General features: G+C 38.6%; 2 protein-coding genes across 4 annotated transcripts in view; both read left to right on the forward strand.

The window, feature by feature from the left end:
- The window catches only part of LOC137198241 (class I histocompatibility antigen, F10 alpha chain-like), a 105,245-nt gene that overhangs the window by 65,850 nt on the left and 24,441 nt on the right, over positions 1-14,954 (forward strand). The gene's annotated exons all lie outside the window — the stretch shown is intronic.
- LOC137198238 (class I histocompatibility antigen, F10 alpha chain-like) overlaps positions 1-14,954 on the forward strand; it is a 150,103-nt gene that overhangs the window by 63,454 nt on the left and 71,695 nt on the right. The window contains exon 1 of one of the 3 annotated variants that reach the window (XM_067611946.1): positions 219-410. The exons of 1 other annotated variant lie outside the window; for it this stretch is intronic. In XM_067611946.1, the coding sequence (XP_067468047.1) occupies positions 356-410 (55 nt within the window). In that variant the 5' untranslated portion in view covers positions 219-355. Of the gene's footprint in view, positions 1-218; positions 411-6,049; positions 6,313-14,954 lie in introns of those variants that run through there. One more of the 3 variants, XM_067611944.1, reaches the window with a different exon arrangement.

The following is a 14,954-nucleotide window of genomic DNA, read 5'->3' on the forward strand; positions in this document are numbered from 1 at the left end:
AAAAAGACTGTAATGATAATGGTTAGTATGAACAGGAGGAAAGATTACAGCAAGAAAAATAAGTTTCACTGTTCATTTTGGCTCCTGACTGGTTTTTAAAAAAATCTTTAACAGTTATCTGAACGAAATGATCCCATGAAGCAAAAAGTGCTAAAAGGAAACTTGGGTGTGACTTGTACGCAGCAAGATGTCCTGACTTTAGGAGCAGCACCTGCACCATGTAGAGCAGAAAGACCTTAGATACAGGAAGTAGCAGCAGTTCATCGACGCGCCGTCAAGACGCCCTTAAACACCGTCCAACACTCGGATAAAACTGAGTTTTAGAAACGTAAACGGAGTCTACATTGTGGTGAAGATGTATTTCATCGCAGTTTTCGTCCTTTTGGGGACGGGACTGACGGTAAACAGCGGTAAGAGACAGTTTTTACACATGAATGTGTTTAATCGAAAGTAAAATGGTCAAAGTTGTGACGTCTTTGTAATTATCAGTTTTCTGTTGATTATTTCAGTTTAATTTATTCATATAGACTGATCGTTTTTCAGTTTTATAATGTACTCGTATTCCATAAGCCTATTTCATTAAAACAGACATGAGAAAATCGATGAACTACTTAAAAAATCGTAATTTATCGCCTGCGTGTAAAACGTCGCCAGTAACGTTAGTAAGACTGCAATGAGGCCACGAGTTTGATTTTTTCTTGTTTCAAATACTAAAAAGATTAAACAAGGACATCATTATAACTAGGCCTATAAATCATAATTAATTTAATTGTAGAGTAGCCTGCCGATTATTTTCTTAATGACTCAAACAATTGTTCTTTTTTAAAATATCTTAAGAAAATGTCCATCTCAATTTTCCGAAAGCTCAAAATGTCCCCAAATTGTTGGTTTTGTCCAACCAACAGGCCAAAACCTAAAAAAAAGAATTTGCTGTCGCATAAAAGAAAGAAAAAGGAGCAGATAATCACAGAAAGTTGTACACTTGTGCTTGTAAAGAAAACAATTAGCTGATTATCAAAATGTGCCAATCTGATTACTGGAATAATAGTTACAGCTGTAAACAACATCAATCTACAAATAAAGTGGAGTAAATTAAAGAAAGTATAGTTTGTTACAGCAGGTTCGTCATTGGTATCAATAAGCTAGGAGTATAATCGGCTCGCTCACTGCAGGGATCCAAAGTCCACTTATAATTTATTGCACCACGGTGATGTTTCGAGCACTACTGCTCTTAATCAGACACAGTGGAGTCTGTTTAAGTCACCGTGGTGCAATAAATTATAAGTGGACTTTGGAGCCCTGCAGTGTGCGAGCTGTTCATCTGTTTATTTCGACTATCATTGGTATCAGAAAGATAATAGTAGACATGATTATTCACTGTATATTCACTTCTAAAATGAGAAATGAGGGAAGAAAATACATTTAAATCACATCAATTAGAAGAAATGTTTTCTCTGCATTAAACATTTTTATTAAATGTATTAAAATAATTAGTACTTGGCTAATTAGATTGATCTGTTAATTACTGGTGGACTTCAGTGTTCTGGAAATGCTATGAAGTCACATTTTGGGAGTTACAAGTAGGCAGGTGAAGGTGGAACTGTTGTGATAAAGAGATAAAAACAGGTTGGCGTGTGTGTGTGTGTGTGTGTGTGTGTGTGTGTGTGTGTGTGTGTGTGTGTGTGTGTGTGTCACTGAGGTGACCAGACAACATTAAGATATTATTGACATGATGCTTAACTGTAATTGGCTCATAAACAACCGTTTTATTTCCTTGTTCTTGCCTCTTTTCTCACTCGGCTGTATGCTGGATTTTTACCAATACAGTTGAGGGATATGAGGATTTAACTGAACTAACAAATCACTTACCCTCTTGTGTCCCACACACACACACACACACACACACACACACACACACACACACACACACACACACACACACAAACATAGAGTGACAGATATGCACTTGTTCTGTCACTTCAAGTGTAACATAGTTGAAAAAGGTTCAGGTTAAATCCCGCTAAATGGGACAACTCTGCCACCTGCTGTTGTAAATTTGTACCTGCATTGAGTAGTAATAGTAAATATATTTCATGGCCAATCTTCAAAGCAACGGAGGATTTGCCACTAGGTAACGTGTCTGTGAATGTCCGTGGACAAATTAATGTTAACTAACTTGAAAGGCACATAAAAGTTGAGCTGTTTTTATTCAGGTGGATATTATTTGTTTATTTTATTTTTTTATGTGTTTTATTGCTAGTAAAAATTTCTCCAGTGTAGCTAGCTAACATTAACATGATTCAGTCTTTCCAGACAGAGCATGCGCTGTTTGTCAACAAGAGATGATCATTCTATTCTATTGTCCTTTGTCATAAATGCAGGTGTGATACAGTACGTTGCTCAATAGAGTGTGGTAACATGCAGATTAGGTGAGGTATTTTCCATTCAAATTTGAAGCCAGGGCTTCAGTTTGAAAGTCATATAAAACAGAATGCATGAATTTATGCTGTAGCGACCATGGGATCAAAAAATGTGGTTTTAATGGGTTTCACTGGGACCTGAAGGGCTCTAATGTGCTGAAAATTAGTATTGTTTCCACACAGTGTATTATAGACTTAAAGCTTACGGGACTTTTGTCTCCCCCCTCTGGCAGTGAGAGTAAAGGGGGGTGCTCGGCTGTGATTGCCCGACACAAGCATGCAGCACGCTCTTGTGTGCAACCCCAATGACAGTCACACAGAGAGGGCAGGTAAAAACTGATATGTTTTTAATGGTCCGTTGGCATTTGTCCCTGTATGCCAGTACACCACTGGCTGTAACCTGCTGCTGTGGCTGTAAAACGATGGGTAAATTGTTTTGAGCATCACACAACCCCCATGAAATGATCTGTTTCACTATCAGAATTTGATCCATTCAGTCCTATAACATTTGGAAAGTCTAGAAGAGCCGCATGATTGATGTCCCTACTGACTTGAGATTTAAAAACTCTGCATACTGTGAAATACAGAGAGATTCATCTATCTTAAACGGCATTGTGTGAACTCGTTTGACAAGGACTTGAATGTAGCAGACATTCATTTATATGTAAAAGTTCTGCACTGCAGGTTTAATATAGGATACGTAGTTGAATGTCCAAAATTTGATTAAAAAAAATACACCCCTTTGCCAAAGATCATGGCTACAGCATAATCACAGCCAAAATGATCGAAAAAATTAAAATGTTAAAGGTCCTTTTAGGTCCCTAGTGAGGCACAAGGGTTAAAAGTATATCTGAGTTCAGCAGTGTGAGTTAGTCATATCAAGTGGATATCTGCCACATTTAGTCTTTAGCATCTAATTCCCTCTTTGTGTTTCCTCGGACAGTGTTTCCCTGTTGAGCTGCGGTGGAAGTATAGTAACAAAAAGAGGGACTTTGGCACTAAAAAGACTGTAACGTCGAATCTATCTATCTATCTATCTATCTATCTATCTATCTATCTATCTATCTGAGTGTGCATGTGTGTGTGTATATATATAGATATATATACATAAACACACACACACATAAATATATGTGTAAAATAAAATTGGTATACTGTCATAATGTACATACATGTGCATGATAATATCTGTTTTTGCAGTGAAAATAACATGTCTTCCAGTTTGAAACTAAATTTACATATGAACCAATTTTTTTTCTACCCCTAATCTGGCAACGTATCTCGTGGGATACATATATTTCAAAAGTTGCTGAATAACACCTCGAACACCTTCAGACAATTTTTTCTTCATCAGAATATTAAGACATTAGTCATAATTAGTGTTATGAATTTATATTGTTGTTTTACTGAAAATAACTATGATTAATATATAATTACTTACCACCTGGTAAACATGTCCTGCACCACTGGCGGCCATGAACATTTCTGATCAGGCTGACTAAAAAATGACAGATAACCTGAACAAAGTCATGCGACCTAGATACCAATACCAGATAAAACTTTTGATAAATGATAACTTGATTGGGTGAAAACCTTCAAATATGCCCCCAACAGGATGTTAAAGAATGTGTATCTCCTGGTGCACGTTGCCTGTTTAAAGGTTCAAGCATGTTATGGAAGTGAAGAACCATCTTTCCACCAAGTGCCTTAAAACCTACACCTACAAGTTGATTATCTGACTTATACCATGGTCATTTGTCAACAATATAAAATAAAAGCATTTGCGAAGTTTTGGTGAAAGTTTTGCACTCAAAATTGAAAGTTTATGAAGCAAGAGTTTACCGTTGTCATGACAACTTCCCACACTGTATTCACCACCAGCCTGAATCGAGTCATATCGCTTTGTGTGTGCGCTTGTAGATTAGATTTTTTAAAGGCTCATTATTATGGTTTTGTATTTCTCTGTAATGTAGCACAGTGTTAACAATATTACTTGTAACGTCTTTCTCAGACAGGTGAAATGTATCGATCACTAGTTACCTGTTTGATCTAACGTTAACAACATGCTGCTTCTCTCCTGTTTTTGGCCTCTAGTATATCTGAATCCAAAAATATGACCGTTCAGTACGATTAATGAGTGCTGGTTAATATTACCTGCAGTAGTCAGTTGTAAAAACGTTAGCTAACTTATTTCATTACTGCGTCATGTTGTTTCCCAGTGATATTTCTGACAGCAGTGTGGGACATAAAAGGAAACATTAAAACGTCTTAACATGATCAGCCCAAATGTAAAAATCATAGAAAGCCATAAAAAAGTTTTGTTATTCCTGTTTACATCACAAAGTCAAGCTGTTTATAATTAGAGCTGCTTTGATTAGTGGATCCATTGATTAGTTGTCAACTATTAAATTGGTTGCCAACTATTTTGATAATTGATTGTTTTGAGTCATTTCTTTAGAGGAAGCTGTTCACTTGTTTAATCAAAGCTTATCAATATTAAACGTATTGTGTGTCCAAACTGCACCAAAAGAGCGTCTGTCTCCTCAGTAAATCACCTGTTTAGTGTTTGATGGTTGTTTATTTGTGCTTCAGAATGTAACTGCCATGAAACAATCAGGAAATAACATGGTATTTCTGTCTCTCTCTTAGAGAAAGCTTTCCAGCCTGTCTCTTTGTCACTTCATCACCCTCTCTCTCTCTCTCTCTATTTCTCATCTTTTTTTAAATGAGTCAGGAAACCCACAACAAAGCCTAACTTTTATTGTTATCAAATGAAGAGAGATGTCGTCCCCTCATCACTCTCATGGCAGGGTCGACAGCTCTGATCGTGACATGCAGTCACAGAGCCCAGAAGCCTCGCCCGGCTGCTGCAGAGCTGATCGCTTGTTTATTCAGAGTTTAAGTTTATTAATATTAATTGTGCCATGTGTCCAACTTGCACAAAGTCGTCCCTTTGTTCCCCAGCAATGCACCCACCAAGTGTGGAGTTGATCGGATGAACAGTTCAAGAAGGACATACAGACAGAGATTCCTTCCTTTAGTAGATAGATTGATGCAATTGGTGGCTACAAAAAATATACAGAATCTGCAAAGAAGCATTTTGTGCAGAAGTATTTGTAGGAAACTGTTTATCAGAGGTTTTCAGCCCCCCAGTTTATGTCACATCTCATCTCATGATTAAATTAGTTAGTTGAGGACGGCCTCAAAGGACAGATTCACAGTTTTTCAAGCGTGTCTTAAAACAACAGTCCACTGACCACTGGAGGAGGTTTTCTTCGCTGTAATCACTCTTCCTGTTCATACTGGTTATTAAAAGATCCCCTTCAAATGTACTTTCAGTGAATAAAATAAATAAATAAAAGTTGATGTGAAGCTTATATGAGGCTTCAGCAGTCTGAGTTACTCATATCAAGTGGATATCTGCCACATTTACAGTATTTATAGCATCAAATTCCCTCTTTGTGTTTCCTTTGCCTGTTGAGCTGAAGTATAGTAACAAAAAGAGGAACTTTGGTACTAAAAAGACTGTAATGATAATGGTTAGTATGAACAGGAGGAAAGATTACAGCAAGAAAAATAAGTTTCACTGTTCATTTTGGCTCCTGACTGTTTTTTATTTATTTTTTTATTTTTTATCTTTAACAGTTATCAAAACGAAATGATCCCATGAAGCAAAAAGTGCTAAAAGTAGGAAACTTGGACGTGACTTGTACGCAGCATAATGTGCTGACTTTACGAGCAGCACCTGAATGCACCATGTAGAGCAGAAAGACCGGAGAAACAAAAAGTGGCAGCGATTCGTCGACGCGCCGTCAAGACGCCCTCAAACACCGTCCAACACTCGGATAAAACTGAGTTTTAGAAATGTAAACGGAGTCTACTTTGTGGTGAAGATTCAATAGTTACAGCTGTAAACAACATCAATCTACAAATAAAGTGAAGTAAATTAAAGAAAGTACAGTTTGTTATAGCAGGTCTGTCATTGGTATCAACAAGATAGGAGCATGTGCGCACATCTAAGTGGAAGAGGGCAGATGCTGGGCTGAAAGTGAGTGAATGTCGAAATACGCAGATAAACAGCTCGCACACTGCAGGGATCCAAAGTCCACTTATAATTTATTGTACCAAGCTGACATTTTGAGCACTACTGCTCTTAATCAGACACAGTGGAGTCTGTTTAAGTCACCTTGGTGCAATAAATTATAAGTGGACTTTGGAGCCCTGCAGTGTGCGAGCTGTTTATCTGTTTATTTCGACTGTCATTGGTATCAGAAAGATAATAGTAGACATGATTATTCACTGTATATTCACTTCTAAAATGAGGAAAAGAAATACATTTAAATCACATCAATTAGAAGAAATGTTTTCTCTGCATTAAACATTTTTATTAAATGTATTAAAATAATTGGTACTTGGCCGATCAGATTGATCTGTTAATTATTGGTGGATTTTATTGTTCTGGAAATGCTATGAAGTCACATTTTGGGAGTTACAAGTAGGCAGGTGAAGGTGGAACTGTTGTGATAAAGAGATAAAAACAGGTTGGCAGGTGTGTGTGTGTGTGTGTGTCACTGAGGTGAGCAGACAACATTGTTAAGATATTATTGACATGATGCGTAACCGTAATTGGCTCATAAACAACCGTTTTATTTCCTTGTTCTTGCTTCTTTTCTCACTCGGCTGTATGCTGGATTTTTACCAATACAGTTGAGGGATATGAGGATTTAACTGCACTAACAAACCTCTTTATGATGCCCCCAAAAATATATATTTAAATCATTAAATTGATTTCATATATGTGTGTCAACTAGTCGACTAATGACTTGAAGTAACGACTCCTATTCAACAAGGAAAAATCTTTGTTCTGGGGCAGGACTAGTTACAGTTATGTATTTCTATCTGAAGGGAAAAATACATTTAAGTTTTAATCAATGCGGTTGTCTATGCAGGTTGTGTAACTTGCATAAAGTACAAAACGCGCCCTTCATGCACGAAAAGTAAATTAAAATAGTTACCAATTCATTTTCTGTTGATTGATTAATCAGTTAATTGACTAATCATTATAGTATTACACTATTTTACTACTTTCCCCCCTCAGGGTTTAATGAATTATCTTCCTGATGCGGAAGGTTATTATTGAAAAAATAAAAATATATCAAGATATACATTATATCTTTAAAATAAAACTGTTAGCCAGTAAATTTCAAAACACAATGATGCAAAAAGTAAATAATATACAAAATAAAGAAAATTATTAATAAAAATTTCCCATCTAGTACTGTTGGGAAGACTTTAAAGATTATAAAAGTTCTGGATCACAGGACCCCAAGTTGAATAAAGTTTGTTGGAGGCTCTTAGTGCAAACTTTTATCTTCTGTAGGTTCACAAACATCAGGTCAACAAGCCATAGGGGGGCTGATGATTTCCATTTAATCAAATTATTCTTTGTGATAATAATGATGTATATGCTGTAATCTCCTGAACGTATTGTTTGGCTCATACAAGTGGCTAAATATTCTGATTGATGCCAGTAAATAGATTGGTAAGAGTCCAAAGCATTAAGTCAAATCTGCTGGAGCTCATCTGCCTCGTCTGTAAACATGTCTGTCTGTCTTTCTCTCTGTGTGACTCTCAGAGAAACATTCCCTCACTTACATCTACACTGCCTTCTCCAAACCTGTTGGACTTCCGGGCATCCACGAGTTCACAGCTATGGGTCTGATGGACGGCAAGATGATCGACTACTATGACAGTGATCTAAAGAAAAAAGTTCCCAAGGAGCCCTGGATGAAAGAGAAGCTTAAAGCAGACTACTGGGAGAAAGGCACACAGTCCCGCCTGAGCAAGCAGCAGTGGTTCAAAGTCAACATCGACATCCTGAAGAAACGAATGAATCAGACTGATGATGGTAAGATCCATGAAATGTGTCAGATTGGGATCACTTTTTGATGAATCAATAATTAACACTGTGAAATTAACAACTGTAATACCTTTAGTAAAGATAAATGTTCCAACAGAAATAAAGCTGTTTTCCTTAAGTCAGGAACAAGTGATAACTTCTAATTAGCTTCAATGAAACTGTTTTAATTGTAATTATTTGCTGCATTTTTCCATGCCCTCATTCTCTGTAATTTATTTCACTGTCACTCCCCTTTAGATGTCCATATTCTTCAATGGATGCACGGCTGTGAGGGTGAGAAGAGGCCTGATGGCAGTGTGACGTTTAGTCGCGGCGTGTACATGTACAACTATGATGGACAAGACTTCCTGTCCTTCGATGAGACCAATGCAGTTTGGGCTGCCCCCAGTAAGACAGCAGTCCCGACCAAGATGAAGTGGGAAAATTGTCAGGTCCAGATGTGGCAACATTTCCCATCAACAAACAGCACTTCACTAGGATTATGGTTCAATAGTATTTTATTGACTCTGAATCCTTTTGAATCCACTGAGGTTCAGCTTTCAACATTTGCAATAAAAGTTAAAAATAACTTCATGAAAGAAGGCAGAAACACTTCAGTTTCGGTTCCATTTTACAACCTGTTGCAACAACCTGAAAGTGAGATGAGCAGCAGAAGATATTAAATATTGATTAAATATGTATCTGACACATTTAAATAACTGCTATAACCCACTTGTACACTTTATTTTTCACAAGCTACTTGTTTCAAATACTGGAAGTCCTGATTCTGAACTATTAAGTTGATTAACTTAAATAATTAATGTGATATAAATTAAAGTTTGAGCGGGAGATTTTGACAACTGAAGCTGATTTAACTGTCAATATGTCAAGTTACTTAAGGCGTTAACATTCATTGACTGCAGCTGATAGAAGACGGACAGCGTCAGCTACATTATATACTGTAAATGAGAAAACTGTTCCCCGTCTGCTCTCTACACCAGTCTTTGTTTATTAAAAGAAATTAACCCTGGAGCTCAACAAATCCTGGTTATTTGCCAACCTGTAACCAAATACAAAGAGAACCGGCTATTGGAACCCAACCCTCGTAAACACCATATTCAATAACAAACATGATCTTCAAATCTCAGAAAATTGTTTGGAAAAAGAGCAGAAATAATGAAATGAAGTGTGTGTCGTAGCAGCAGTGTTTTTATGTTGCTAAGTTTAGTATCACCAGTATGTTTTTGTGTTATACTTTTGTTATAATTAAAGATATCATTGTCACTATTTGTTGTAGTAGTTGTAGCAACAGATTCTATTAGTTTAGTTTATTATGAGGATGGTACAAACAGTATCACATGTGGTTTAGCATAATGCTATGTAGCCTCCCTGTAAACATTAGCTCACCTAACGTTTTCTCTTTCCAGCTCCGCCAGATGTGTACGTGTTTGCTACGAACGCCAAAACTGAGACAAACGTCACGTTGACCTGCCTGGCTACAGGTTTCTACCCAAAAGACATCACCCTGGTGATCAAAAGAGACGACCGTGTTCTGACTAAAGAGGACGGGTTGTTGACCTCAGGTGTTCGACCAAATGAAGACGACACCTACCAGAGAAGAGACAGTGTGGAGATTTTAAGGAGTGACGTTGCTTCATACAGATGTGAAGTCACTCACAGAGCAACCGGTGTATATGTGGAGAAGGTTTGGGGTAAGAAACTTTCTTATTTCAATTTACAATTTGTCACAGTGCAACAAAGTTGTTTGGGGCAAAATTGCAGGTTATAACCAAGACAAACATAAGAAAATGAGATCCACGTTGTATTAAATCAGATATAGTCTTTACTTAATCAGTTATGCTTCATATTGGACCTTTTTGTATTAGCTCAGGGTGCGATGCAGTAAGAGTCTGCATCAAAAGCTGCCTACTGTCAAGTTACTTCTTCACTGGAGGAGAGTATTATATTCAAAATGTGTTTAAATGTTTGTCTTTATTGAAGATGAGGTGGATTCATTCATTTTTAGCATCACAGTTAGTAGCTACAAGAGAAAAAACACAACATTAACTGGCAAGAACCAACTTTTTGAAGTTTGAAATTTAGGGCTTTTTGGTAAGAATCCTTTTTGACTCTTGACATAGTCTCCACATTTCATGTTATTTTGTGTCATTAAATTGTATCTTATCACTTTTATCACATTATCACTGGTTATCACGTCTACATTTTAGTACCATGCATCAACACTGAGTCACATGAAACTAAATATTAATGATGTTAAAAGTCAACTGAATATGAAACTAATGTAAATGTTTTCTGTGTTTTAGATCATAAACTTCCTGACCCTCCTGGAGGAAACAACGTAGGCATTATTGCTGGAGCGGTTGTGGGCCTCCTGCTCCTCCTTGTCGCCATTGTGGCTGCAGTGCTGCTGGTGTTGTATAAAAAAGGGATAATTGGTAGGTGTCATATATAATCATTGTGTTTTCTCAACAAGGTACCAGTGGAATGTGATATATTTTTTCCCATATTTTATTCAATGTCCTTTTAAAAGAAAATACGTAAAACATTTAATTCCTCAAAAAAACTAGATCTACTAAGAAAAGAAACTGATTCCTGCAAGTTTTCAAGCAAGCAAACAATTGAAAAGCTCTATTTACTTAACAGTTTTTTTTTTATGTCTTTAAATTGATTTAAAGAGTAACTACACAGTCAAACTCTGCTAGCTCCCTCCATCCCAGCATATTTAAAAGATGTGCACAGGATGACTGTAGGGGGCGTGGCCTCGTGGCTACGTAGTGCGTGATGCGGGAGGTACGGGGACGTCGACGAGAGCGGATTAAGACTGACCACCGCTCAGTGTAGCATGAACAGATGTAGAGCTGGTAGTCAGAGATAACCGGCCATGAGCAGCTGCTGTCAGACTCTCTGTGTCCGCCGGAGCTTTGACCGTCACTAGAAGCACATTCATGGCCCTTTGTAAAAGTTTCTACTACGAGAAGCTCTCAGGTGTGTGTGTGTCTGTGAGGGAGTGTCAGTACGTAGCTGTAGCCCTGCGGTTTATCATGTTAATCTTACCGTCATCAGTCTGAATGTCTTTATAAAGCTTTTAATACAGCACAGTTAGTTATCAGCGGGCCCATGTGTTGTGTTTACTGCCACAGAAAAGGAATAAATTATTTGTATAACCAGGGTTCTCTGAGCAGCACGACGTCTCTTATCAGACCTGCTAACATCTCCAGCAGCTCTGTGTGAGAGGAACAAACTGAGGCTACAGTTAGCAGAGTCTTTTACGTCACAATTAGAGAATTTGGCTGAACTGAAATTTAAATCCAAACAGGCAGAAATTAGCTAATTTTTTGGAGCTGGACTTCCGGCGGGATACCAACATGGCAGCGGCATAAAAAGTGAGCTCCCCGACATTGATATTAAATAAGCCCTACAAACCTATCAGTTAGAGAAAGGGATGATAAATTTGAAAGTGTTTTAAAGGGCGATGGATAAGACCAGAGGGAAAAATCGAAAGTCGAATAAAAACGCTGATATGAACTTTGAGCAGGACAACGAGCCAGCTAAGCTAACACGCGAGCCACGCGGGTTGGCTGGAGAGCTAGCAGAGTCTACAACTGAGAGAGTGAATGCCAAGCTAGCAGCGCAACCAAGCCGAGAGGGAGGAGAGATACAGCCACCCGCTAAAAGTATGGCAGACCTGGAAACAATCTTACAAGAGATAAGAGAGTTTCGCCGGGAGAACTTCGAAAATCTCAAAGAAATCAGAGATGATATCAGAAAGACGAACAACAGGATTGATGACGCCGAAAAGCGGATTGTGGAAACAGAGGAGCGCACTTGCAGCCTGGAGGAAGCCGCGTTGGAACTCGCTGAGCTGCAGAGGCGGGTTGAGACCAGGATGACGGACTTGGAGGGCCGCGAGAGGAGGGAAAATGTCCGCATCCATGGGGTGAAGGAAGGTGCGGAGAGTAATGCTCAATCAATGATTACGTTCGTCGAAAACCTCCTCAGGGAGAAGCTGGATTTACCCCCATCACTTGAGTTAAAGATTGAAAGAGCCCATTGGGCTTTAGTCTCCCAACCTCCCAAAGACTCCCCTCCAAGATCCATCGTGATGAAGTTGCAAAGTTTCCGCAGTAAGGAAGAACTTATCAAGATTGCGTGGCAGAAAAAGGGTTTCATATATGAGGGGAAGAAGGTGTTTCTAGACCACGACTATGCACCAGAGGTCCTGAGAAAACGCAAGGAATACACGGAGGCAAAAAAGGTACTGAGAGAAAAGAAAATACGTTTTCAGACACCTTTCCCAGCAAAACTCTGGGTGTTTTACGAGGGGGAGACATGCCTCTATAATACAGCGGAGGAGGCGACGAAGGACATGCTGTCCCGAGGGCTCCAGGTGGAGGTGGTGACACCGGAGGAAAACTGGACGGAGCGGATTAAACGACTAATGTGGTCATCGGGTAATGCGAAGACGGGCCGCGGGTCAACGGAGACACGGCCGGGATACAAACAGAAACTGCAAGCCTTCAGGAGAGACCGGGATTCCCGATGAAACAACACTATAAAAGGTTAAGATTTGACTGTTTCCAGGAAATAACATTAGCCTACGAGGTGAGAGCTGTGTATACTCAATTTTGATAAGATTACAGTGTTTTATACGGATTTTAGTCGCTAAACTCATAACCTCACAAGCCAAGGACGTCGGGGAAGCACTAAATGCAGTTGCGAACTTATGAATGATGCTGTTTTCAGCAGCGAGGGCCCTCTGCCCCTAGGGAGCAGTGCTCATCCCTCAGAGCGGACTGAACACCAGAGCTCAGAGAAGGTCAATAGACAGACCTCACCAAAGGAAGTTCTTTTAGTATTCTGTTTAAAGGTTCTTAAGTTAAACCTTTGTTATAAGTTGTTTAATGTTCATTACTGTTTCAGTAGCTACAGGGGGGTAAATATGACGGAGAGGATAGGAGAGAGACACAATTCAGGTGGAACAGAGATCGATGACAACATCCAAGAACTGCATTAAAGTAGCCTCATATAATGTAAATGGTGTACTTAACCCAATCAAAAGGAGTAAGATAATTAGTAAGATGAAAAAAGAAGGCGTAGGGGTAATTTTATTACAAGAAACTCATCTGACAGAGAAGGAACATGCAAAGTTGACAAGAAATGGCTACAACCAGATATTCTCTGCCTCCTACAAATCAGGACGCCGGCGAGGGGTGGCTATTTTGATTTCAGGGAAGATCTCATTTGAAAAGATATCTGTGACAGGGGACAAAGAGGGTAGATACATCATGGTTAAGGGGAAACTTGAGGGGGAGGTGGTAACTTTTTTTAACATCTATGCCCCACCAGGCTCGGATTGGAAGTTTTATAGACAGATGTTTGATTTGATGACACTAGAGGCAGAGGGTATTTTGATTGCGGGAGGTGATCTGAACCAGAGGCTAAACCCACAGCTGGATGCCTCAAGAGGTGGGATACAAAAAAGTGCAATCAGTAAAAAAATTAAGATGATGTTGTCTGAACTGGGAATTGTAGACATTTGGAGGGATCTGAATCCCACAAGTAAGGATTACACCTACTATTCACCACCACACAACATACACACAAGGATTGATTATTTCCTGATGTATAATAAAGATAGATGTAGGGTAGAAAAATGTGATATAGGAGTGAGGGATCTATCAGACCATAGCCCTCTTTACTTAACACTACGTCTGGCGAGCGAGAAAAAAACAACAATCTGGAGATTAAACTCAAACATGTTAAGAGGACACACAAAGGAGGAAATAGTGAAGGAACTTCAGACATATATAGAGGATAATGACAATGGTGAAGTGTCTCCGTCTGTACTGTGGGATGCGTGTAAGGCCGTGATGAGAGGGAAGCTAATAGCCAAATCAGCATACTTAAAAAAGATGAGACAGCAACAACTTGACACATTAAAATCAGATCTAAAAAGGCTAGAAAGAGAACATAAAGATAAATTGGAAGAGGACATATATCAGGAAATAAAAAGAAAGAGGGCAGAGATAAATGAGATTTACGCACAGGAGATCCAAAAAAAACTGTTATTTACAAAACAAAGATATTATGAAGTGGGGGGTAAGTCAACAAAATTGCTAGCATATAAACTGAAAAAACAGCAGGCAAAAAATAACATTTACAAAATAAGAGATCCGCATACAAGATCAACAGTGGATAAAACAGAGGAAATACAAAGATGCTTTGAAACTTATTATAAAAACCTATATGCCCAACCGAAAGCTAGTGATAAAACCCAGATGGATCAATTTTTGGAGAACTTAAATTTACCAAATGTAACAGAAGAACAGAATGAGGCTTTAACTGCTGAAATTACAGAAGAGGAAGTTAATAAAGCAATCTCAAATCTTAAGGCCAACAAGTCCCCGGGTGCAGACGGATATACGGCAGAATGGTACAAAATATTTAAGGTAACATTAATCCCACTTCTGCGGAAGGCATTTAACTGGGTATTGAAGGAGGGGGAAATTCCTCACTCATGGAGAGAAGCCATCATCTCTGTAATTCTGAAGGAGGGAAAGGATGAGCAGGAATGCTCCAGTTATAGGCCTATTAGCATCCTCAACCAAGATTAT

The sequence above is a fragment of the Thunnus thynnus genome, chromosome 15 (genome assembly GCF_963924715.1).
Source record: "Thunnus thynnus chromosome 15, fThuThy2.1, whole genome shotgun sequence".
NCBI lineage: Eukaryota > Metazoa > Chordata > Actinopteri > Scombriformes > Scombridae > Thunnus > Thunnus thynnus.